Raw genomic sequence first — 27,676 nt, forward strand, 5'->3', positions numbered from 1 at the left:
CCAAAAAGCCGCCATCAACCCGCCAAGTGTGGAGGCCGAAGCAGCCTCCAACCAAAGTTCAACCCCCGGCGAAACAACCCATATCGCCGATAATTCCAGCAGCTTCTCCGGGAGATCATGCAGAATCATCCCGAAGAAAGAAGCCAATTTTGGAGCGCCTTGGTCCAATTCACGATGAGAGAGGCAAAGCTCCAGTTCAAGAACGTTTGGGCCCGATGAAAAAGCCCCGAACGACTCAACATGCTGGGGGTCGCCACCACCTTCAGCACAACAAGGAGTTCAAGGCAGCTGTGCGCGCCAATTTGCGCATCGAAGTCCATGAGCCCGCTGAGAACTCACGCCCAAAAGGGCATGTCTCGAGCCGCGTGACTTTTGAAAGCTCGAAGAAGGCAGTCCGCCCTCAGAAGGAAACATTATCGTCTGATGACGATAACGTTATACTTGAGAAGTCGTGCCCACACACGATAGGTTACTCCGATTGTCAAACTGACGAGTTGTACTATCGTGATGGGAGTACGAGAAAAACCAAGAAGAGGAGTCCTCGAGGACTAGAGACCCAATGCCCCTATTCCAAACTCATTCGGGCAGTGTTGTCGGAGTGCAACTACACCAATACAGTCCCTGAAAGAGTTTCGGTTTTCGAAAGACTTAGTACCGAAATGCCAAAACCAAGGCCTAGGTGTTTTTGATGAAGAAGAACGATGGTTGAAGATGGAGAATTTCTGAGGGTCACCACCAATATGACCAGCAAGAGGACATCGGCACGGGATAATCTCGAGTCGATTCTGAAAGCATCCCGGCCTATAACCCGTCTGCAGTCCGGAACCATCAAGCGAGCAACCTATGGTAGGGTTCGGACAAGACTCCCTTCAGAAGATGAAGAATCTGATGACGGCTCCGCGGTTGCATCAGATAATACGGTATCCAGCGAGGGACAACCCCGCGAGGCACTTATGATAAGTGCGGAGCAAGTGGCCAAAATGCTGGAAGACGCCTTAGAGAGCTTCAGGTTCGAAATGCAGATGGCCATGCAGAACATGAGAGAAATGCATGACCAACAAATCCAAGCATTGACGAACCAGCAAGGCGAGCCAAGTCGTCGTAACCCGGTTAATCTGGAAGATGAGGACACAAATGCGAATGAGACTCATAATGCCAATAATCCTCCCGTCAATACAGGGGGTGGTAACGAGAATGCTAGCGAAAACACAGGTGAAAACTTGAAGATTAAAAATCTCGAGAGCAAAATCAATACATTGATTTCCGCTCAAGAGACGAAGAAAACAGGCATTCCTTGTCCATACCCAAGAGAATGGGAATCGTTCCTATATCCGGCGAAGTTCAATCTAATTAACTTCACGCTGTTTAATGGGATGGGTTCACCTACTCAACATTTGATTTACTTCAAATCACACCTGGGGGTTATCTCTGGTAATGAGCCTCTGATGGTATGGTCCTTCGTTGGCACTCTTCGTGGAGCCGCCTTCGATTGGTATCGTCGCCTCAAGCCAGGAAGCGTGAACAACTGGGATGACATGGAGACTAAGTTCCTTGCTAACTTCTTCGACGACGACACCGAGATATCCATCGGGTCATTGCTTGACGAGAAACAAAAGGACGGGAAGTTCCTTGCTAACTTCTTCGACGACGACACCGAGATATCCATCGGGTCATTGCTTGACGAGAAACAAAAGGACGGGGAATTGGTTGACACCTTCGTCAATAGGTTCCGGAACAAGGCGATGAACTACCGGGACCCAATCACTGAGGAGTTTATTCTCCAGACTTGCCACAACAACCTCGCACTGGACGTGTTGGAAGCAATGGGGACAGCACCGTCCAAGACATGGAAAGATCTGAAAATGCTCCGCAACAGAATTTCGTCCCACGGGGGAAAGGTAAGGCACATGCTAATGCAGTTGATGCTAATCAAACTTTCTAATTGCAACCTCAGCAACAGCCGCACTAACGAGCACCACACCAATCTCGGGGGCAATGGCAACAACGGCCTCAGAAGCAGAAATCTTCGGAGCCGAGGTTTCCTAAAGTGTATTCCTTTAAAGATGACAAAGTTCCTGGCATCTTTAAGTACCTGTTGGAGAATAACAAAATCCAGCTGCCGGCGATCGTGGATCAAGAAGGGGCTAGCAAAGTGACGGATCCGAAGTATTGCGCATACCATAGAGCGGTCCATCATCCTACCAAGTCGTGCTACCACCTCAAGGACAAGATCCAGACGCTAATTGATGTAGGCGTCATAACCCCGAAGCCGTCCAAGAATGTCGGAGCGAACGCAGTGTTGTTTCAAACCAGAGCGCATCACCAAAGTAGGAATGAAGACAGTGAACGATGACCCACATGGATAGCGCCAAAAAGGACTTGTGCCACACACAGCCTCAAACGGCGAAATCTTCTGGGTTCATCCCGATCTCATTGAAGATGAACAGTGGGCGACTTCCTCGAGAAGAAAGGGTAAAAGCAAGTCCTGCAATGCTACATCCGCAATCTTCGAGGAGGATGGCGATGAAGCTCCTACTTTCCCGCTCTCCGAAGAAGAACAAGAAGTCTTCGCCACTAGAAGCGGAAATGAGTATCAATACAATTATCCGCCACCTAGTGAGCAGGGGAGTATCACTACAACTATCCACCACCTAGTGAGCAAGGGGTGAATAAACGGGGACTAGCCAAAACTCTCACGGAGATGGGGGTGATTACGAGTCCTACACCGGGCGAAGAGGCTCGACGACAGACGGTGAATAAATCGAAAGAGAAGAATCCCCAGGAGGTTCAGAATCCGAAGCAGTCTCGTTTCAGTCGCCCGATTGGAAGAGACAAACCAGAAAGCTCGAAGACTCCACAAGTCTTCGATATAATGGCTCAACTAGCCAACATTCCAGCACAGATAACGCTGTATGAGTTGCTGCGGTTGTCCAAGGAAACCAGGGAGGCCTTGCAAGAAGCTTTGGCCAATTCAGAGGTGTTTCTAACTCAAATTAAGCTGGTGCCTGAAGAGCCAGAACCACTGAGTCAACAATGCAATATAGCGACTAAGAACCTTCCCTGCATTACTTTCACCAAAGAGGATATGCAGACGAAGAATTCGAACCACGATCGACCGCTATACTTCATCGGGTACATCGGCTCCAGTAAAGTCAACCGAATCCAAGTGGATCCGGGTTCTGCTGTGAGTATTATGCCGCTTCGCTTGATGCATTTCCTCGGTATTCCAGTTAGCAAGTTGGCGTCCACAGGCACTGTTATCTATGGATTCAACACTAGCGGGTCAAGACCCTTGAGTAAAATCCGGGTAAAGTGTCAAATGGGAGATTTGAAGACAGAAGTCACATGTTATGTGATCGATGCCGAAACTTCATATAACTTACTATTGGGTCGGCCTTGGATCCATAGTAACGTTATAATCCCCTCAACTCTCCATCAGTCTTTGAAATATGTTGACGCTGATAATAGGGTTAGAACGGTGGTCGCGGATAAGCAACCATTTAAAGGGTATGAGAATTATTTCACTGATTCTCTCCTTTATGGTAACGAATCCGATACTGAATCATCGGCCCATGGCACGGACAGCGGAGAAGAAGCTGATACCGAAGCCGGATTTGATTACAATGGAGGTTATGTTTTAAACGACATTGTACCCTTTGTAATCAACCTTGACGATGAACAAACGTCAGAGGGCAGTTGTAACTGGCAACTTGCCAATAATGAAATAAATAACGATTTAGAGTACTCCCTGTCTCTTGATGATGTGATAAAAGAATTGTACGATAATCCCGATTTGTATATGCCGCTTCGATCGTCCTATATAACAAAGGAACGCCTCCAGCATTCTTTCGGAACAACCATGGTCGTCCCGAACAAAATAAGAGGCGCAAAAGAAGTGATTTACGGTAAAGGAAAAAGCTCCCCATAAATATGGCTACAGCCGATCCATCCACCCTGGAAGACGACGATCAAATGCCAACATGGGAAGACCCGTGGGTTCACCATCTGAATATGCAGTATGGTGATAGGTTCGAGCAAAGAGAACCACCCACTGAAGATAAAATAGTCCAGATTAACATGGGTGATGAAGCTAACCCAAAGCCTATATTCATCAGCGACAGTCTTCCCCCAGATGAGAAGGAGGAATTGATTGCTCTCATCAGGGAATATATCGACGTCTTCGCATGGAATTATGAAGACATGCCAGGGCTCGACCCCAATGTCGCAATGCACCGCCTCGATATCAAGCCGGATGCCAAACCTGTCAAGCAACAGCAAAGACGGTTTCGTCCGCAGATTATGGAAGCCATTGAGGCAGAGGTTAAGAAGTTGATCGAATCAGGATTTATCCGAGAGGAGCAACATCCAGACTGGTTAGCCAATATTGTTCCAGTCATGAAGAAGAACGGTAAAATCAGGATTTGCATCGACTTCAGGGACCTGAATACGGCATGTCCAAAAGACGACTTTCCTCTCCCAATCACAGATGTCATTATCGACAATACATGTGGATTTGAGAGAATGTCTTTCATGGATGGTTTTTCAGGATATAACCAAATCAAGATGCACCCAGATGACGAGAAGCATACAGCGTTCAGAACGCCCCTCGGTGTCTTTTGCAACACCGTAATGCCTTTCGGACTAAAGAATGTAGGCGCCATGTACCAGCGGGCAATGACTATGATTTTCCAAGAACATCTCAGGAAAACAGTCGAATGCTACGTTGATGATTTGGTTGTAAAAAGCCGCAACAAAGAAGATCACATCAAGGACTTGAAGACGATGTTCGAACTCATGCGGAGTCATCAATTGAAGATGAACCCCACCAAATCCTTCCTTGGAATGTCCAGCGGAAAATTCCTTGGATTCGTCGTCACCACTAAAGGTATACATATCGATCCTGATAAGGTGAAGGCGATACATGAACTGCAACCCCCTAGAAATCTAAGAGAACTCAGAGGATTGCAAGGGCGTTTAGCTTACATCCGGCGGTTCATCTCAAACCTTTCTGGGAAGTGCTAACCATTCTCTAAACTGAACAAGAAAGGTGTGTCATTTATTTGGGACGACGCCTGCCAAAAAGCATTCGAAGATATCAAAACATATCTGATGAATCCTCCTGTTCTCGTTGCACCAAAATCAGGTAGACCGTTCTTGATTTATCTCAAGACGATGAACCACTCGATAAGTGCCTTACTAGAACAAGACGATGATAATGGTCACGAACAGGCAGTCTATTACCTAAGTCGGACCTTGATAGGCGCCGAGTCTCGATATCCGATGATTGAGAAAGAATGCCTCGCATTGGTATTCGCAATGCAAAAGATGCGGCATTACTTGGTTGGACAGACGATTTACGTCATTTCCAACAACGTTAATCCAGTACGGGTATTTATGACGCAACCGACCTCTATGAATTGGCGGTTAGCGAAGTGGGCCCTTCTCTTGTCCCAATATGATTTGCACTTCAAGCAACAGAAGTCGATTAAAGGACAAGCGATTTGCGATCTTTTGGCGGCAAACCCGACCACGGATACGGCAGAAGTATATGATAATTTGTCGGATGAAACCCACGAGGTTAACACTATGTCGCACCAACAAGTATGGCAATTATATTTCGATGGTGCTTCGAGGGCAGTTAATAGGGCAATAACCCCGGAAGGTTCTACAGTTTCCTCCGGAGTTGGAGTTGTCTTAATTTCCCCGGGGAAGCATGTAATTCCTCGGGCTTATTCACTGACTTCTCATTGGACTCAGTTTCGCTAAGGAGCTGGGGGTCGAATATTTCGAAGCTTTTGGGGATTCCCAATTGATAGTCAACCAAGTCCGTGGAGAGTATGAAGTTAGGAACCAAGACCTGATCCCGTACCACCAGGAGGCCATCAAAATTGCAGATTCTTTTGAAGAATTCTTTATTGAATACATCCCTCATCTCTAGAACGCTTATGCGGATGCACTGGCAGCACTAGCGGTATCACTTGCGCAGCCTCCCAAAACTGAGCTGTTAGTCACAGTGAGGACGCATCAGCTCTGCATACCCATATACGATATGGATATTGAAGAGGAAGATAACGGAAACATAAGCGCCAAGGAGGTGAATTCAACTCAAATTGGGTCTGAGTCCCGAGATTGGCGTTTTCCTATCATTGACTACGTCCAATATGGTGTTTTGCCAGAGGATGTAAAGGAAAGGGAATCAATCCGCCGAAGAGCACCAAGATTCTTCTATAATATCGAGACCCATACGTTATACCGTAGAGAGTACGATCGTTTGTTACTCCAATGCCTTTCGAACAAAGAAGCAGAGGAAGTTCTTAAGGAAGCACACGAAGGAGAATGCGGTGCGCATCAGCCCGGTCCCAAACTGTATGATCGCATCAGGAGAATGGGATATTTTTTGCCAACAATGGGTACGATGGTTTGTTACTCCGATGCCTTTCGAACAAAGAAGCAGAAGAAGTTCTTAAGGAAGCACACGAAGGAGAATGTGGTGCGCATCAGCCTGGTCCCAAACTGTATGATCGCATCAGAAGAATGGGATATTTTTGGCCGACAATGGTTCGTGACGCAATCGAATACGCCCGAGAGTGTCATGCTTGTCAAATACATGCAAATTATATGCATCAACCACCAGAGCAGTTGCACACGTCAACCACATCTTGGCCGTTCGAGACATGGGGTATGGACATTGTCGGTTCTATTTTTCCCCCTTCAGTCAAAGGCGATCGATTCATTCTCGTAATCGCGGATTACTTTTCAAAGTGGGCTGAAGCGATTCCACTTAGAGAAGTGAAGACGAACAACGTCATCAATTTCATCAAACATCATGTCATATACAGACACGGCGTGCCAAGACGGATCATTCATGACAACGGTCCACAATTCATAAGCAACGCCTTCGTCAGGTTTTGTGACAAGTTTAAAATTGAAGATGTTTTGTCAACAGCTTATTACCCCGCTGCGAATGGATTAGCTGAGGCGTTTAACAAGACGATCATCAAGATCCTATCAAAGCTCGTGAAGACCAATCTCGGCCAAGGCCGAGCCACCCTGAGGTGGCTCGGCCAAGGCCGAGCCACCCATGGGTGGCTAGGCTCAGAACTGTGCAAATGCACAGTTCTGAGTGCCTATAAATAGGCCTTGTGCTCATTTGTTTCAGAGGTTGGAAATTTTGGAGAGAGGCGAAGCCCTGCTGGATTGAAGACTCAGATCTAAAAAAGATCACAACTTTGAAGGCTTGGAGACTTGGACTTTCAGATCCGGTGCTCGGCGATCACCAACGCCAAATAAGGCAGGAGTTCGAGAGGATTGGATTTGAGATCTACACGATCACACTCCGGATCTAAGCTTGGTTCTTAGATCCCGAGATTCGAGCGGTTGTTTCCTTGGTGAAACAATCCCTCCCGGCTATTATTCCCTTGGTGGAATATTACCCGTCATATCGTGTAGATCCGACCGGATCGAGATCACGCGGTGGTCCACGGCAAATAACCCCGGCGCAGGCAAAGAACCCACCAAAGCGAGCGACCGCAAAACAGGAGCTCGCGATTAGTTCGACAAATAAGGAAAATTGTAATCTTTACTTTGTTTTCTTTGATTTTTCATTGTAACCGGATCTTATAAAAAGACCGGATCTTTGTAACGCATAAAGTTGTTAACTGAGATAGCAATGATATCAACAATGAAGAAAGCTACGATTTTTCCCGCGAACAATCTGGCGACCACAGTGGGAGCCAACAGCTTTACTGCCGAAGCTGTCGCGTCGCAGCCGCGGATCCCGATCCCGGTCGAGGAGGAGGTCGAGTACGAATTCGACCAACAAAAGTTCGAGGAGTATCTGTCATCCTCGTCCGAATCCACCTCCCCTCGCAAGTCCAAGTCTCCAAAGCTCTCTTCCAAGAGAAAACTTCGTTGGTACGAAGAAGTTGAAGCTGCCAACGAAGATCTCGCCCCGTTTGATGCCGAAGCTGCATCGGGTGAGATCTCTCCTTCCAACCAGGTCAGATCTGCTCTGGCCGAATCTTCCGTTGCCGAGGGCGTAGTGACTCTCTCAAAGAGAGCCCGCCAAAGGCAACGTCAGCGCCTTGCGAAACAAATCGCAAAGGCAATGGAATCTGTGGACGGGATCCGTTACAACACGGATCTGAAGAACAGAAGAGGCGAACGACCTCAACAACCAATGAATGGCAACTCCTCCAAGCCACCAACGAACGAATGGATCCGTGTCAAACGGAACCGTTCAACGCTGGAGGATCGCATTCAGAAGCGCCGCGCACTCTCAGCACAAGCACGAGCTCAAGTTCAAGAAGCCCGTAGAAGGTGGCAGAATGGAGTAGCCAAGAAATCACCACTAACTCACAAAATATGGAGGCCAAAGTCCAAAGTGGTGAGTCAGGCCGAGGATCGACCTTTACAGCCTTCAAAACGAGTTCAACCTCCCGAACCATCCCGAGGAAGGAGGTCAATCTTGGAGCGCCTCGGTCCAATTCCCGACGAGCGCAACGAAGTCCATGAACGCTCGGGCCCGATGAAGAGGCTCCGAACTAATCAACATGCTGGGGGTCGACACAACCCTCAACATGACAAAGAGTTTACGGCACCCAAGCGCACTACCTTGCGCATCGAAGTTCGGGAGCCCGCTGAGAATTCATGTCTACAAAGGCGTGTTTCGAGGCGAGTGACTCTCGGAAGTCCAAATAAGGCAGTTTGCTCTCAGAAGGAAACGTTGTCATCCGAGGATGATAACGTTATACCTGGGAAATCATGCCAACACGCGATAGGTTACTCCGATCAAATGGACGAGTTGTACTATCGTGCTGGGGGTACGAACAAAACAAGAAAAAGAAGCCCTCAAGGGCTCGAAACTCAGTGCCCATGTGCCAAGCTCATTCGGGTAGTACTGTCTCAATGCAACTGCATCAAGGGAGTCCCCGAGAGAATTTCAGTGTTCGAAAGGCTCGGCACCGAAACGCCAAAACCAAGGCATAGGCGCTTCCGGCAAAGAAGAACAGTGGTTAAGGATGGAGAATTTCCGAAGGTCACCGCCAACATGACCAGCAAAGAGACATCGACACAGATTGATCTCAAATCGTTTCTGGAAGCGTCCCGGCGTGTAACCCGTCTGCAGTCCGGAGCCATCGCACGAGGAACTTATGGTAGGGTTCGGATAAGATTGCCTTCGGAAGATGAAGAATCGGATTCCTGCTCTGCTGTCGCATCGGACAATACAGTGTCCAGCGAAGGACAACCCCGCGAGTCATTCATGATAGGCGCGGAAGAAATGGCCAAAATGCTTGAAGACGCTTTGGCTAAGCAGAAAGAAAGTTTTAAATTCGAGATGGAGACGGCCATGCAGCAGATGAGAGAGATGCATGAACAGCAAATCCAAGCATTCAGGAACCAACAAGGTGAACCAAGCCACCGTAACCAGGTTGCTCAGGAAAAGGAGCACGCGGATGGGGATGAAGCTCACAATGCCAATAACCCTCCCATCAATGCAGGGGGTGGTAGTGAGGATGCCAACGGGGATACAAGTGAAGACTTGAAGATCAAAAGCCTCGAGAGTAAAATCAATACGTTGCTGTCTGCTCAAGAGGTAAAGAAAACGGGCATTCCTTGTCCATACCCGAGGGAATGGGAATCAATCCCCTATCCGGCGAAGTTTAGTCTAATCAACTTCACGCCGTTCGATGGAAGGGGTTCCCCCACCCAGCATTTGATTTATTTCAAATCGCACCTGGGTGCTATCTCTGGGAACGAGCCTCTGATGGTGCGGTCATTCGTCGGCACTCTTCGCGGAGCTGCCTTCGATTGGTATCGTCGCCTCAAGCCAGGAAGCGTGAACAGCTGGGATGACATGGAGACGAAGTTCCTTGCAAATTTCTTCGACGACGACACCGAGATCTCTATCGGATCGTTGCTCGACGAGAAACAAAAAGACGGGGAGTTAGTCGACACCTTCGTCAAAAGGTTCCGGAACAAGGCGATGAATTGCCGGGACCCGATCACCGAGGAATTCATTCTCCAGACTTGCCACAACAACCTCGCATTGGACGTATTGGAGGCAATGGGGACAGCACCGTCTGACACTTGGAAGGATCTGAAGGTGCGCGGTGAACAAGCCGAACGCTTCCTTAAAAGGAAGAAGGCCGAAAGGAACCAACCGACGGTTAATCTGCTGGACTCAAACTTCGCTTCCCGTGGTAAGGGCAAAGCACCTGCAGCTGCTGGTGGTGCTAATCAAGCGTCACAACAGCAATCCCGAAGGCAGCAGAAGACTTCGGGTCCGAGACTCCAGAGAGAGTATTCCTTCAAGGACGAAGACGTTCCAACCATCTTCGAATCGCTCCTCGAAGGCAACAAGATCAAGCTACCACCTATCACGAATCAGGAGGAAGCTGATAACACTACGGACCCAAAGTACTGTGCATACCACAGAAGGGTTGTTCATCCCACCAAGGATTGCTTTGCTCTCAGGAATAGCATTCAGACCTTGGTCGAAGCCGGCGTTATAACGCTAAGGTAAGCCAAATAAAAACGGCAAAACTCCGACCGGTATAAGAGTATAAACTGCTTCCGGTAACTCCAAAGAGTATACGAGTATAAACTGTTTCTCAATCCTCCGACCGGTATAAGAGGTTAAACTACTCCCTGATACTCCAATAGGTATATGAGTCTAAACTGTTTCCCCACTTTTGACGGGAAGTTCCTGGAGAATATTAAGCTAATATTCTTAAGGATAACCCGGTTAGTTAACTGATAATAATGTCCGAACCAGTTCCGCAGAGGAAACTGGGGGTGGACGATTTATGTAACGGGAAGTTCCCAAAACCACAGCAATGTAATGAATAAGGACTCCCATTCAAGTTCTCACTGTGTCTGTGCACTCAACACTCTCTCTGTTAGAGTCTGGACGTAAAGTTCCTGATTGGTCAAACCTTCTTACAGTTAGGACCACAGTCAAAATCCCCTCTCGATTCCTCCAATGAACGAGAGGTCCACTTTCAAATCGAGTGATCAAACCTTCCTACAGTTAGGGTCACCTCAAACCTCCCACTTGGTCAAACCTTCCTACAGTTAGGACCAAAACCACGATTCATTCTCGATAAACGAGAAATTCATCTTTAGTTCGATAATCAAACCTTCCGACAGTTAGGGTTATCCGAATCTTTTTGATTCTCGGAGTGGAGATCCCACTCTTAGTTTCACCTTTCCGGATTCTGGGGGTGGAGATCCCACCTCGAGTCTCCTTTCCTTCTTTGTTCGGGGAATAGAATATAAAATTCTTCCTTCCCCATACCAATCCTTTTCGAAGAATTCAGGATTCATCCTAGGAAGTTTATCCCGAATCCTAAGCAGGGATAAGTCTGCGCCTAACACGCGCTGCCGGTTTAGTCTTTTTTCTGCACAAAAAGACACCAGAGTTCGATTCTGGGGTATTCTATCCTGAAACCTAAGCAAGGATAAGTCTGCGCCTGACACGCGCTGCCGGTCAGTTCTTAACCGTTTAAAAAGAACACCCGTTCACATATTCAACATTGTGACAGGTTGTTATTAATAACACCAAAATCCATGCCTTACACGCATGGGGAATTTCATCCTGAATCCTAAGAAAGGATATGCCGACGCCTAACATGCGTCGCCGGTTTAGTCTTTCTCCGTAGAAAAAGACACCAGAGTTCGATTCTGGGGTATTCTATCCTGAAACCTAAGCAAGGATAAGTCTGCGCTTAACCCGCGCTGCCGGTTAGTTCTTAACCGTTAAAAAGAACACCCGTTCACATATTCAACATTGTGACAGGTTGTTATTAATAACACCAAAATCCATGCCTTACACGCATGGGGAATTTCATCCTGAATCCTAAGAAAGGATATGCCCGACGCCTAACACGCGTCGCCGGTTTAGTCTTTCTCCGTAGAAAAAGACACCAGAGTTCGATTCTGGGGTATTTTATCCCGAAGCCTAAGTAGGGATAAGTCAGCGTCTAATACACGTTGCTGGGTAGCCTATTCCCGTAACAATAGCGAAGCCTATGTATTCGACATCATAGCACAAAGTCTCAGAGAATTCACTCTCTTAGCACAACGTCACATGCGGAACGGATTTAGACAATCCGCATGCTAGCCCGACTCAAACGGTAGTCGGTAAAGGCTAATCAAATCCGTTGAAGGCTGGGGATTAGCCAAAAATCCTAAAGTCAACGCCTAACACGCGTCGCCGGGTAGTCTATTCCCGTGAGAAAGACGAAGTCTACGTATTCAATGTCGTAGCACTAAAAGAGTTAACTCTTTTAGCATAACGTCACATGCGGAACGGACTTAAACAATCCGCATGCTAGCCCGACTCAAACGGTAGTCGGTAAAGGCTCATCAAACTCATTGATGGCTGAGGGTTTGCCAAAAATCCTATAAATACGAGAGTCACTGACGCATCAGCTTCATTAGTTGGTCTCGTGACTTGAGCATCCAACGACATTCGAAACCCTAGGGTCAACGCCGGTCAACGCGTAACCCTAGGTCAACGCCAGTCAACGCGTTGCGATCAAAAAGTCAACGTACGACATTCAAAACCCTAAGGTCAACGCCAGCCAACGCGTAACCCTAGGTCAACGCCAGCCAACACGTTGCGATCAAAAAGTCAACGTACGACGTTCAAAACCCTAAGGTCAACGCCGGTCAAACGCCGGTCAAACGCCTAACCCTAGGTCAACGCCAGTCAACGCGTTGTGATCAAAAAGTCAACGTATGACGTTCAAAACCCTAAGGTCAACACGTAACCCTAGGTCAACGCCTATCAATGCGTTGCAATGAAAGAATCAATACTCCGAAAAGTATACGAGTATAAACTGCTTCTTAATACTCCACAAAGGTGGAGATTGTTGCTTGGGGCTCAAGACAAATCCAATGGCTCATATTCATTGAAGATTACTATAAATAGGGGTAGAGAGTGAGGGGTTAGAGGTGTGAAAATTTTGTAAACTCCTTTTGGAGAGGAGGGCTACTCTTAATTGAGAAGGCCTTCCAAAAATTGTAACTTTAGTTGCAATTAATAAAAATAATTTTTTCCTCTTTAAATTTGTTCTTTCTCCTCTTGTTGAATGATGAGGATGGAGATGAAGAGCAATTTGAAGGTTTGCATTTCTTTTCTCTTTTATTTCTTTTTAGTAATTTCTTTATTATTGCTTATTAGTTAGATTTAAATTCATGCTTGTAGTGTAGATTTATTTTCTTGTCTTTTTTATTTCTTTTTGCACTTTAATTTGTAGAGTAGATTTATTTTTCTTGCATTTAATTTCTGCAATTTATTTTGTAGTTTAGATTTTTATTTTCTTTGTAATTAGATTTATTTCTTGTTCATAGTTTAGATTTTTCTTTTCTTTTTATTTTTGTAATTAGTTCTTTTTCTTGTTTTTATTTCTTAAGATGTGAATTTAATTCTTGTAGGAATCTTAGAATTGTATGAAACTAGTCTAATTTCCTTTATATTGTATGAATTATTCTCTTGTACTTAAAATGTTCATGTTTAGGATAATCAACTAGAGAACTAATCGGTAGAAGAAGAATTTGATAATCTATGCTTATCTTAAATGGTTTGATAGGTTATGCTTATGAATTCTAGGATTATTATCATGTTGTTGTTCTTATCATGAATAGTAATTTTAGCTTAGATGATAATTTGATAGGTTACACTTTCCTTAAATGGTTTGATAATCTATGCTTAATAAATCTAAGTTGAAATATGATAAAAAGAGAATAGTTTATATTTTGTAATTGAAATTGGTTAGTTGATTATATTCTAGATTTCTTACCTCTTTTGAATCCTTCATCTTAACTTTCTTAAATTTCCTTTTCATTCTTAGTTTTATTTCTTGATTTTATTAATTCATATTTCACTAGTGGGAAAATAGGTTTTGTTGACGGCAACATCACTGACGGGATAATGCCGTCAGCGATGTTTATATCGCTGACGGGATTAGCCGTCAGCGATGTTGCCGTCACAAATTTTTCAAAGCCGTCAGCGATACAAACATCACTGACGGGATATGAACATCACTGACGGGTAGCCCGTCAGCGATGTTGGCTGCCCTGTTCCAAAATTTTCCCCCGCGAAAATTCCCCCCTTGTTAAAAACTTCCCCCTTCTCAAATTCCCCCTCCCCCTACACACACACAAAATCCTCCCCCCTTTCACAAATTCCTCCCTCCTACTCGCGGCGAAAAATTCCCCCCATCTCCCCTCTCTCTCTCGCCGACCCACCCCGCCGCCCCCTCGACGGAATCACCTCGATGTATCTCGACACCGAGAACGGGCACGCGATCGAGGAGCTGAAGTCCGAGAAGAAGAATGAGAAGAAGAAACTGGATTCATTGGAGGACGAGACGGAGTAGAGCGAGAAGAAGAGGAAGGCTGATGATGATGACGAAGACGAGGAGACCTCGCCATGAGAATTGTGCATGACCCATTTCTCTATGTCCTCGTTCTCGGCCTCCCTCTGTCGTTTTCCTACTCTTGGTTGTCCAATTGGGCTCTGCGCAGGCGATTTCTTGATTCTGGTTCTGGGGTGAGCTTAAATATCGCAATTTGGTTAAGTTTTGGGACATGGGTTATGGGATTTTTGAGAAAATATATGAAACATCACAACACCTATTTTTGTTTTTCTTTTCCTCCAGGATCCATGTACCATGGTTCCCCTTTGCTACTGTCGATTTTTGGGCCATTGACTGTGAAGAGGTAAGAGACAGTAGTAGTGTTGCTTTATGTTCTTATCTATACATGGTTTATTTAAAATACCTAAAATTTACATTTCTTAAAATTTTTATATGAAAAAGTTGCAAAGACAAAAAAGACTGTCGTCAATGTTAACAGATAGTGTGTTTATGTCAAATTAAAATCACAAGACTCTATTCGGAGTTAAAATCATTTATTAGTTTATAGAGGATTTGTTATTCTGGAATTAATTTCAGTATCTGTCTTCAACATGCAGAGTTGATGGACTACCCACACATATTTTTTACTGGTAAGCTTGATTTATTGATTTATTTTTTACGTGAGTTCTGTCTCTTAGCATAACCATTGTAAAAGGTAATGCAAAGGATATGACAGAATGTCATCCTATTTGTGATTCTTTGATTTTACGCGGTAATGCTGGTGCACTCATATTTTTGTTCTTGTATATAAAGAATTTGTTTACATGTATCCTCTAGCAACTTGAGTTTAATATGGACAAGTGGTTAAGTGAAACTATCCTTTTATACCTTTTATTTGAATTTCTAGGTTGAATAACTCTGCGTAGACGGAAGGAGGCTGTTAGAATAAATTATAGGGGTTTTTGCTTTTAGACCCATTTGTTTACTCCCATTTATTTTTAAACCCAAGTACTATTATTTGTATCTTTAAGCCCAATTCACCTTTTGTATTTATCTTTAAACCCAAAACCACTTATTTTTATATTTTGAAGATTGGGTTTAAAAATAAATACAAAATGTGAATTGGGCTTAAAGATACAAATAATAGTACATGGGTTTAAAAATAAATGGGAGTAAACAAATGGGTCTAAAAGCAAAAACCCCTAAATTATATTTGTTTCTAAGAGCAGTATGCTCTTTTATTATTTTTTTCCTTCAAAGAAATATTAACAATAATTTATAAGGGATATGTAAAAACAATGTTGCGTAAAGGCTATATCAAATGCAAAAGAATTGGAACATGCTTATTTTTTTACGTTAACATTTGAATCTATGAGCTTTCTGTGCTTTTGCATGGGTTCTGTTCTATAATTTTCCAAACCAACTTTTTCTTATAGTCTGCAGTAGGAAGCACACATGACATGAAGACTAATCTTAGGAGCTTGACTTTGTTAAAGTCTTCAATTTACCTAGGTAAGTTCTCAAACAAATTTATGTGTGTGTGTGTTTTCTATATATATTCCAGTTTATTGCCAACAAATTGGTTGAATTGATCTCTTCAATTTACCTTTTTTTCTGTACTCAGGGAAATTGGACACTTGAGACTTGGCATCCCTTGTATTCTTATGGAATCCTTTGGCAATAATCACCTGTGTTGGCTCATCAACATCACCAATTGACAATTTGATGGTCGTATTGGCCATCTATGGAGCTTGTTCACGTAAGAAACAAAACTTTCCAAAGCCAGGCCTTTTGTCATGCAGCTATTTGTATCAATCATGCAGAATTTCTCTATGACTTGATTTTATTTTGTTTTATTTTATTTTATTGTCTTTTGTCTATTTTCAGGAAACTAACCTACTTATTCTGACTACATTACATTATGGCCATTCTTACTGTTAGCAGGAAACTAGTATGAACATGCGATGGTGGCCAAAAATGTGGTCACAAGAAAGTCATAGGAGTTGTTAATAAACAAGGAAGACTAAAGGTAGGCCTAAGTCACTTGGATGAGGCAATTAAAAAGACTATTGTAGTGGATAAATTAATTGAGGAGAGAAGCCTTAGTGAAACTAAATTAAGAAAATGGATCCAGGTAGCTTAGCCTAAAACTTGCGATAAAATATTTTTTTTGCTGTTCCAAGAAACACAGGTATTTCTATTGGGAAATCATAGAGTTTCATATGCTTTGATAAAGAAACTAGTTTTAGTATGCATGGAATTCAAGCATTGTCATTTGGAAACGTCCATTCACATTTATGTACCATGAAAAGAACTGTTTTATCTTGGTTGCACTTGTTATGAAGGTTGAGCAATATCTTTCATTCATTTAATCAAATTCTACATGTTTGCAGGTATAGTTCCCTTGGCAGCCTTTGGATGGGTTATGGCGACACACTTGTCACTTTATCCTGCAATCCTGATTGTACCGGTACGCCATTTTGTTAAAGATATAAGCTCAGTATTAAGGCATATGGCCATATATTGTCTCACTTTTTTCTTGATTTTTAATGCTTGAGATGTTTCATATCAGGATATCTCCCTTCAGACATCTCATTGGCTTCTTTTACGTGTGAGATATGACAAACCATGGCATGAGTGCCTTGATCTGCAATGTAAGTATTTATGTCCATAATTAGCTTTGTTGTCCTAAGATGCTTATAGATGCCAGTCGTTTTACACTTTCACTGGGTACTTTCTCCTCTCTGCAGCATTTATGGACTTGGTACTACATTCAAGTAACGGAAACACACTAAAAACAGTACTTATGCTTGCCGATCAAATGGTAACTACTTGATTCTCTCATTCTTTTTTCTTGCCTTCTTATCTGCAAGAGATACACCTGTTTAAACTTAAGAAATGTTAATATATTTTATTTCTTGTTGTATTCCAGTCATCTGCTATAATGTTTATTTTTCATGTTTCTATGCAGATCAATCGAGTTGAATATATGCGGAATCAGTGCCATAGATACATAACCGTCTTCTTTGGTAAAAAAAACTATTGGCGTAGATCACAAATAAAACCATCCCCATAGATACATAACCGTCTTCATAGGTTATAAATAAAACCGTCACCCTTGGTGCATAAGCATCACGGTAACTGAAACTATAACCGTTCTTGTTGCCACGTAACTGTTACCATATGTAAAATATGAATTGTCCCATTAGTTAAACTGTCCCCAATGTTATAAACGTGAACAATTCACAAACGCGCTACTCGAATCATGAACTATCACGTTAGACCAAAGACTACAACAGCAATGATATCGGATGAGTAACCGTTCCCGTAGGCCTATGAGGATGGTTTTGTTATCTAGTGGGACAGTTATAAACCTTCCCCATAGACAAATTATGTGGTAGTGTCAGTAATGAGTATTATTGACGGCCGCCAGTTAGGGATGTTTCTTCCCTGACGGGACTTTTACTGACGGCGTATCCTTGATGGGAAGCCGTCAAGGATACGTATCCCTGACGGAAAAAATAGCATCCCTGACGGGAAAGCTCGTCAAGGATGCCCATTTTTCTACTAGTGAAACCCCGGCGCAGGCGAAGAACCCACCAAAGCGAGTGACCGCAAAACAGGAGCTCGCGATTTGTTCGAAAAAGAAAAGTTGTAATTTTTTATTTCTTTTTTAATCTCATTGTAACCGGATCTTATAAAAAGACCGGATTTTTGTAATCGATGGAATCAATGAAGAAAGCAACAATTTTTCCCGCGAACACATACCATAAGTCTCAAATTGTAGATATCTAAACATTAATACCGAACTAAGAAAAGATAATCTAATGGAACCAACAATTGAAAATCCACAACACGAGAATGATACGTCGAGCGAAATAATCCAAACAAGGAAACCCTCATATATATACCATATGTCTCAAGTTGTGAATCTTCCAAACAAGGAAACCCTCATATATATACCATATGTCTCAAGTTGTGAATCTCTAATCATTGATCCCAACTAAGAAGTAAAGAAAGCAGTAAAAGAATTAAGACATCAACACATCGTATTTATAATATCTTCCACTATCACTGGGGAGATAGAATAAAATACCAACACATAATTTTGTATACTTTCAAAAGCAACGTATCTCTGTCATATTTTTCAGTAATAGGTCGTATTCATAACCGACATCTGCCATACTTAGGCTATCAGGTAATTGTCTAAATGCAACAGACTACCCTGTAGATATCCTGAACTGTGTACACGGTTCATTTGTCTCATCGTGATCTTAGTGCGTAACATGAGTGCGGGACGGACTACTAAATAGGCATCCTAGAAATACAGCTCACAAGCCTCATCGCACCCTAGTACGCGACGGACGGCTAGATCAAGCCTCCTAAAATCTGACTCAATAGCTTGTACATGTGGAATATTGACATACTACCTCATGTAGTACTGAACTAAGCTCATCAATGATATCCACCTCATATATAAACTGTGTTTATCTGGTATGTCGTCGCACTATCACATATGGTACTGAGCTGTGCTCATCAACGACATCCAACATGTGTATTAATGATATCTAATTCAAATATGATCAAATCAAAACTCATCATAATCCCCTTGGGTTTCTCAAATGTGTAAAATGATATATTCATGACTATACGTGTAACATCAAGCCGCTCAAAACTCCGCGAACGCATCTCAAAACGGCGCAACACAGCTCCACAAAACGATCAGGAAAACAGACAAGACTTCTGTTAGTAAAACGAGTATATCTTTCTCTAGGAAAACTATTTTTACAAATGGTTTTCTGTTTTGAAAACTAGATTCATATATCTTTCAAATGGCATAAGTTTGGTTCAATTTGGAGTTTGTTTGTTATCCCAAATCTCCAGTTAAATATTATACATGTGTAGCAATTTTTCTGCAGAATATGTTGTTAGTAAAAAGAACATATCTTTCTCTATGCAAACTCTTTTTAAGAATGGTTTTCTATTTTAGAAACTAGATACAGAAAGCATTCATTTGGAATTAGCTTGGTTAAATTTGGAGTTTAGTTTCTATCTAAAATTCTTAGTTAAAGATTATACAAGTGTTGCAGTTTTCTGCAGAAAATATATATTTAGTACATCTCTTAATTTTCTCATATATAAATAAAATTATGAATAACCCTAATGATCATGATTATGATAATATCATAAACAGCAAGAAAAGATTACTAATCTAGTATTATTTTAAGATTTACTATCAAAAAAATCTGATTTTTAACATCACAAGTTAAGATTTAAACATGAAATTACATATTCAACATCATATTAATCATCTATACTATTTATTTAACTATGGGGATGTGTATGGATAAAGATAATCTTGCCTCAAATGTCATTCTAAGCCTCTAAAATAAATAGCAACCAATCTACGAGCACAAATAACCCATTCTCTCTTGTCACACGTCGAAGATCTCGCCCTCGTATCGGTATTGTGCTTCACAAAGCTCTCAAAATTCATAAAAAAATATCTAGGGTTTTTGAGGGGAGAGGGTGACTGCTAGGGTTCATAGATATAATAAAGGTGAATAATTTTCATGACAAACATAGGTATTTAATGAGGGTAAACCCGAAACAAACATGTTTGACCCAAACGAGGAAACCTAGTCTGACTAGGAAAATAACCTTTGATATTTTGACCATAACTTTCAAATCTGAACACAAAATGAGGTGATATAAGATTTATTGAAAAGATCTTGAAGATACCTTCAACTTTGATTTTTTAAGTTTTTCCAGATTCTAACTTCTTTGGTGTGTAAAATGCATATACTTTTAACTGGTCGTTTTTCCCAAATTCAGGCCCGTGCACGTGTTCATGATATCACTTCTATATTCACATATATACATTGAATTGATCTCAAATAAATTCTTAACATACTCAAACATTAATAAATATCATTTATCATAATGTAACACATTTATTATTATTTATTATAAAATATTTAAATTTTTGGGGTTTTACAACTTGGGATGAATTTGTGACCGTTTTTCTAAAAAAAATCCTATCTACAAAATGGTTAAGCTAAGAAACAGCATCATGAATTTTAAAATTATCCCGGGAGAACCTTTCTAGAAGTATTTTGACCGATTCAAGGACCTTCTTATCCATTGTCCTCACCATGGTCTCGAGAAATGGCGATTATGCCAAATCATCTATGAATGATTGGATTATTCTTCAAAACATTCCTTAGATTCGATGTGCCAAGGGGATTTCATGAGAAAAAACGCTGACAAAGCTTGGGAATTTTTAGAGAGTCTATCTGGGAAAACCATGCAGTGGGAACACTGTGATGACAAAGTTTCATCCATTCACCAACCTAAGTATAGTGGTATTTCCTTAGAGTCGAACATTGCATCTGAAGCTAAGATGGTTACAATTATGCGCAGGTTAGAAGCCCTAGAAATTAAGGAAAGAGCACCGACTCAAATCAATCAAGTTTCTGTCTCAAGTTGTCACAACTGTCTTTCACCATTCCATGTTTCAGAAGAATATCCTCTCTTAGGAAATAATCAGCCACTAGGACAGGTTAACGCTGCATTCTAGCATCCTGTGAATGATCCATTTTCTCCAACCTACAACCCAGGTTGGAGAAATCACCCTAATTTTGTATGGAATCAAGAAAATCTCTCCGGAACTCAAAACTTCACTCCCTCTTCAAACCAATAATTTCCTAGGGGAAACACAGTTCCTTTCAGTTCTCATCCAAATTTTCAACAACTCAATCTGTCATATCAAAATCAGTCTCCTCATCATGAAGCTGTAACTTACACTCCTCCCAATTCAAATCACGATAAACGTCTTAATGTCTTAGAAAAGGGTTTGAAAACCATAGTTAAGGCCTTTACACAAACCACGAATATGTTGACTCAAACATCCAGCACTCTGAATTCCTTTATGCAATCAACCGGACAAATACTCAACTCCAACACTCAAGCGATAGCTAGATTAAAAACCCAACTTAGTCAATTAGCTAATGCTGTGAGTGAAAAAGAGAAAGAAAAATTTTCGAGTCAACCCGTGGTCAACCCTAAGGATACATGATCTAGTTCATTATATGAAGCTCAAGTGAATGCAATCCATTCACTACGGTTAGGGAAACAGGTCAATAATCAAGTGAGAACACCTCCAAGTCAAGATCTTGATCTAAAACAAATTCCTTCTTCTTCTTCTGATGATGACTCTATCCAACAATCACCCCTCTCAAATGACCAAAAACCCGAACCCGAACCTGAGCCTGCTTTTTTTTTAGACCAGTTGCTTTCTTTTCAGATGGACTCAGGCCTAGGAAACACTCCTCTCAAGAGGAGAAGATCCTAGAAACTTTCAAACATGTTAAGGTTAATATTCCTCTCTTAGATGTAATTGAACAAATCCCATCTTATGCCAAATTTTTGAAAGAATTGTGCACTAAGAAGAGAAGAATAAATGTTCCGAAGAAAGTTTTTTTGGAAGCCAATATCAGTGATATACTCTCAAAGACCATACCTTTGAAACGTAAAGATCCAGGTTCCCCCGTTATTTCATGTGTCATTGGTAATACTCACATTGATAAGACGCTTTTAGACTTAGGGGCCAGTGTCAACTTGCTTCCGTATTCAGTCTACCAGCAACTAGGTTTAAGTGAATTGAAACCAATCCGATGCACCTTATAATTAGCTGATAGATCTGTCAAGGTCCCTATGGGTGAGATAGAGAATGTTCTGATTAAGGTTAGAGATTTTATTTTTTCAGTAGATTTTATAGTCTTGGAAACACAACCTGTTTCCAATCCTAAAGGACGGACACCTGTCATCTTAGGACGACCTTTCTTAGCTACTTCTAATGCTCTCATTAACTGTAGAACTGGTCAAATGAAGCTGTCCTTTGGGAATTTAACTCCTGATCTCAACATCTTCAATCCAGAGAACCAACTAAATAATCAACCTCTAGAAATAAATTACATTAGGAAAGTCCAGAAGAAGAAGAAGAAGTTGAGTCAGATCCGAGTTTTGAGGAAATTTTTTGTGAGGAGCTAAAAATTTTAGAAGAAGTAGATCAGGTTTGTCAGAATAAGGAAACTGTGCTAAACATTTGTTGCTTTGAACTGAATTTTGAAAAACTCTTTCATAATGAACTTAGATTTTTAGAAAATAAACAACAACCAAATTTTCATACCTCAACCTTGAATCTTGGGGTTGAGGAAGTTGTTAAAAAAGAATTGATTGTTAGAAAACAAAACTTCATAATTCAAGAGTCTAAGTTCAATAAGAAGTTCAAAATGCCTGACACCAATAATACCTACATTACATTGTTGCAAGAATCATTGAGCATTCCAGAATGCTCAAAATTTTAGCACATCATTAATTATATCATTTTGAATTTATTTAAAATCCGAGGGAGAATTTTCAGCAATAAGGTAGGATTCAATGTAGAATACGAGTTCTTCGTGTTGAACCTTTCATTCTATATTTTTTTCTTTTGTCTCATAATAATAAAAAGAATTTATTCTTCTCTTAGTTGAGAGTTTCTTATTCTTTTATAGTAAAAAAAGAAAAGAAAAGAAGAAAATGAAAAAAATATGAAAAAAAGAGAATAAAATTTTGATTTCATCCTTCTCACACCAAAGATAATTGCAGATTTTCTTTGGTCAGCCGGTCAAATGTAAGTTATTTTTTATCTGTTTTACTTTATGCATCATAGAGTTTGTATAAAGGACAATGCAAAATTTAGGTGTAGGTGTAGGAAGTAGTTGTTTTTCCTTTTTATTTCATCTTTTTTTGCATTTTTGTCATAATTGTTTTTCCTTTTTCTTTCTTTCTCTTCTTTCTTTTAAAAAAAATTTATTGTCACTTGCTGAGTTAATAGAGTTAAGTAATAATTGATTTATTTGATAAATTTTAAATTTTCTAATCCCTAGTTTGTTATATACTCAAGTTCACCTTTTATGATAATTCTAAGTAAATTTCTTAAGAAATGATTTTCAAAGTAGTATACTTCACTTAAGCTTTAACTTAGATTTTTAATTAAAATAATAAAGTTTTTGCATGCTTAACTTAGAGTTAAAAAATAATTTTTCAAGTTGTCTTAATTTAAATATTTTTCAGAATATATAAATATACATATACACATATATACTATAAAAAAACTAATCTGGCAAGAGAAGAGTGTGGAAAATGGGCACAAAAAAACTCTTAAATTCAAGGTGAATCTATCTTATAAAGCCTAAGTTGACCGAGTAATTAAGCCCAATGAGTATTTCCATACTTAATGACTTAAGCCCAATTGGGTTAGGACCCATTGGCCCAAAACTCATTAAATGGTCACTTAGAAATCCCGATAAAGTAGAAAAAAATCATCAAGGAAGAAAGAGTGAGAAAAAAATTACTAACAATGTCTTTATATATATAGTTATATTTGTATATTTGAACTTGAAAAATAATTTTGATCAAGGGACTTGAAAGTTATTTAAAACAAAGAGTTAGCATGTTCTTTTTAAAACTTTTAAATTAAATTTCTAAGTTTGGCTTGGTTTTGTATTGCTATAATGAGAAGATTTTCTAGGAAATTTACCTTAGAGTTATATATAAAAACGTTTTCTTGAGTAATAACTAGCTTCAATTAGATTGTCTTAATTTATCGAGTAAATTTAGTTATTTACTGACCTCTTTAAATTGGCAAGTTGGTCGAATTTTATGGGTATATTCACTACAAACCCTCACGAGACTACAACTCATCTACTAGGGTAATCTAGGGATTTAAAGACTTGTTGTATGCGCTAAATACAACCGCGATTCCTACGAAAGTGAGTTAGGATTTTTAATTTCTTTTTTTGCTAGAGGACTAGCAAAAGTTTAGGTGTGGGGGTATTTGATAATCATATTTTTATTATAATTTTATACCCTTATTATCTATTTTTATGAATAAATATACCACTAATAATTATTTTTATCTTTAATTGTAGGTTAATCAAGAATAAAACCCAAGATCTCTTACCTTAACAAAAGTCCATGAATTAAATGAAGAATACATACAAGAGCCAAAAAGCCCAAGCCCAAAGCCAAATGAAGAAGAAATCTACGGCCAAGAATTGTAGATAACTGCGCATCGACGCCGGCATTGATGTTGGTGATTCTATTTTGAATCAAAGGCTGAAATTAGAGGGTTTTGGATAAGAATTCGATCCAAGGGCTCACATTCATTGATATTTACTATAAATAGGGGTATAGAGTGAGGGGTTAGGGGTGTAAAAAATTTTGTATCTCTATTTGGAGAGGAGGGTTACTCTTAATTGAGAAGATCTTCTAAATTTGTAATTTTTTATTATAATTAATAAAATAATTTTTTTCACTACTTTATATTTTTCCTCTTTGTTGGATAATGAAGATGAAGATGAAGATCAATTAGGAGGTTTGTTTTTATTTTCTCTTTTATTTCTTTTCCTATTGCTTAGTAGTTTAGATTTACATTAATGTCTTGTAGTGTAGATTTACATTAATGTCTTGTAGTGTAGATTTACTTTCATACTTTTATTCTCTTGCTTTAATTTCTTACATTTAATTCTTGTAATTTATTGTAGTTTAGTTCTTACAATTTATTTTGTAGATTAGATTTTATCTTCTTGCACTATTCGTCTTGAGGCTAGAACCCTCTTGGGATTAGTTTTTCTTTTTACTTGTTTTTATTTTCTTTGATTCGCCTTAAGGCTAGAACCCTCTAGGGAATTGTCCTTTTCTTAGATGTGGAATTAATTCTTATTGGAACTCTAGAATTTGCATGAAACTAGCTTTATTTCTCTTATGATTTGTTAATCATTCTCTCATGCTTAAATTGTTCATGCTTAGGCATGAAACTAGCTTTATTTCTCTTATGATTTGTTAATCATTCTCTCATGCTTAAATTGTTCATGCTTAGGATATTCAACTAAAGAACTAATTTGTTAATCATTCTCTCATGCTTAAATTGTTCATGCTTAGGATATTCAACTAAAGAACTAATTGGTAGAATGAATTCTAGAATTACTATATAGTTGTTATTCTTTGCATGAGCAATAATTTTACTCGGATGATAATTTGATAGGTTATACTTCCCTTGAGTGGTTTGATAATCTATACTTAGTAAATCTAAAGTAGAATGTGAAAAAGAGAATGATTCATATCTTACAAGTGAGATTAGCTAGTGGATTCAATTTTAGGTTTCTCATATCTTTAATTAAATCCTCCATCTTGACTTTATTGAATTTTCTTTTCATTCTTGCTTTTTAGTTTTCCTTTGATTCTTTCTTCTCTCCTCTCAATCTCATTTTTATTGTCACTTGCATATATTCACAATAATCCTCATATCTCCCCACAATCACACACATCTATTACTCCTAATTGTCACGCACACAACATAAGAACCGATTCTAATTATTTCTTACAAACACCTTACTCATGGGATTGATAACTTTTTATACTATAACTTGATTGGTTGTGCACTTGCAACTTTTGGTACATATTTATGCCCCGTTGATATTTTACTATGAAGTGTTACATTAATACAAGCTTTGATTAGATTAAACTCTACCATACCTATCAAAAAGATGTGTACCATTCAAGAACAACATTGGCCTACATCCCTCCATAAACCCCTTCCAACAAGCATAATAAAACACAAATACTCGTGTACATCTTTCGTCTTCATGCTCTAAGTGAACAATTGATCCCAGATTAGTTTCTATAACTTTATCCTTATACCATCGGAGTTGGACATACGAAAATTTAGTATCACTATACAATTCATGTTGAGCTAGCTCTTTTCTCCACCAAATTCTATGATAATGGATGTCCAAACCAAATTCCATTTTAAGCTTCTTCTGGAAATCAATTGGGCAATAAGTGGGTTGTTCCTTTAATATGGTCTTGAGATGATTAGCATTCCCCTTACGAGATGCCCTGTGATATCCTTTCTTTCCTATGCCTCCTCCTAAGCATCTATGAGAACTACAGATTTTTTTTCACATAGAATCGATCACTATCTCTACGACGGGTGCAATAAACCATCCATTCATAGTTTGCGGTTTTGCATTTTGCTGTCACTTTTTTGCATTTATTTTTTACAAATTCAAAGTTAAATAATCGTGCAATAGAGTAATTACTTAAACTCCGCCGATAATGCTCAACGTCATCAAATTCTTGACCAATACTTCTAATAGCATTGTGCCATGCAATAAGAATCATACCAGAGCTCCCAACTTCCTGAGACATATTTTGTGAAGACGATGAATTTTGTGAATAAGAAACATGTTCGTCACTAGAGGGGATATACAGATTAATGCAAAGAAAATTGTACAAGAGTTAAGAAAGTGATAATGTTAAAAATACAAAACTATATCTACAGTGTAAATTACCTTATATTGGCATTATTAGCTTATATCCCAAATAATATCTCTTGATTCATCTTAGCGTTCATGATAATAATATTCTTCTTGCAACTTCGATGTACATTGACCATTATCAATACATCATCATCATGACATACACGAACATAAATTTCTTGTGTGTGTGGTACTTTGTAAGTCAACTGCATTGTGCTTGCACTATAAATAATTAGACTTTGTACTGCAACCGCCAAATCTTTGTAACTCTCATTGACATTTAATTTTAAAAAGTGATTGTTTCCTCTAAAATCCGTTAATGTACAATACAATTCTTCATCCATCTATATTTGTCACAAAAAATAAACAAATTTAGAGAAAAAATTTTATCAAAGATAGACACCTAAAATCAATACAACTAAAATACTGCTACAGGATAACGTGCTATACTTACAAGATAACGTGCTATACTTACAAGTCTTGTATTTCATGCTATACTTACAAGTTATCATTCTATACTAAGATCAAATTTAACTAAAATTTCATCAATTATAATAAATTTAACAAATTTTTATGAATTCATAAATAATAATGAGAAATTAGTGTGAAATAATCATGTGAAATAACTAATGTGAAATTAATGGGTGGTTATTTACAAAACCTTATTTAACTAACATTTTATCAAAAATAACAAATTTAAAAATTTTTATGAACTCATTTAACTAACAATATCAAATAATTGTCATGCATAAAATGAGAAATTAATACTATAAACTTGGTAGTTGAGTAAATTGTAAAATTGTACCTTCAAATGCTAAGAAAGTGGGTGATGATTAATTGATGAGTTATAAGAGAGTGTAAGAATCAATTAATGGAGTGAGAGAAAGGGAGATGAAGACGGGGGAGAGAGAGAAGACAGGGAGGGAGAGAGAGAGAGTGGGG

The 27,676-nt window shown here is 39.8% G+C and overlaps 1 protein-coding gene across 1 annotated transcript; it reads left to right on the forward strand.

The window, feature by feature from the left end:
* Positions 15,734-17,442, forward strand: LOC109823454. The gene is made up of 6 exons (XM_020389739.1): positions 15,734-15,878; positions 15,991-16,125; positions 16,760-16,836; positions 16,939-17,020; positions 17,117-17,190; positions 17,338-17,442. Exons 2-6 carry the CDS (start codon positions 16,092-16,094, stop codon positions 17,440-17,442), a joined length of 372 nt encoding a protein of 123 aa, XP_020245328.1. The 5' UTR covers positions 15,734-15,878; positions 15,991-16,091.

Source organism: Asparagus officinalis, chromosome 9 (assembly GCF_001876935.1).
Source record: "Asparagus officinalis chromosome 9, Aspof.V1, whole genome shotgun sequence".
Lineage (NCBI taxonomy): Eukaryota > Viridiplantae > Streptophyta > Magnoliopsida > Asparagales > Asparagaceae > Asparagus > Asparagus officinalis.

Coding starts and splice junctions, on each gene's coding strand:
- LOC109823454 (XM_020389739.1), top strand. CDS start 16,092: ATGGTCGTATTGGCCATCTATGGAGCTTGTTCAC. Junction 17,021..17,116: donor TGAGTGCCTTGATCTGCAAT/GTAAGTATTTAT, acceptor TCCTCTCTGCAG/CATTTATGGACTTGGTACTA. Junction 17,191..17,337: donor TTATGCTTGCCGATCAAATG/GTAACTACTTGA, acceptor GTTTCTATGCAG/ATCAATCGAGTTGAATATAT.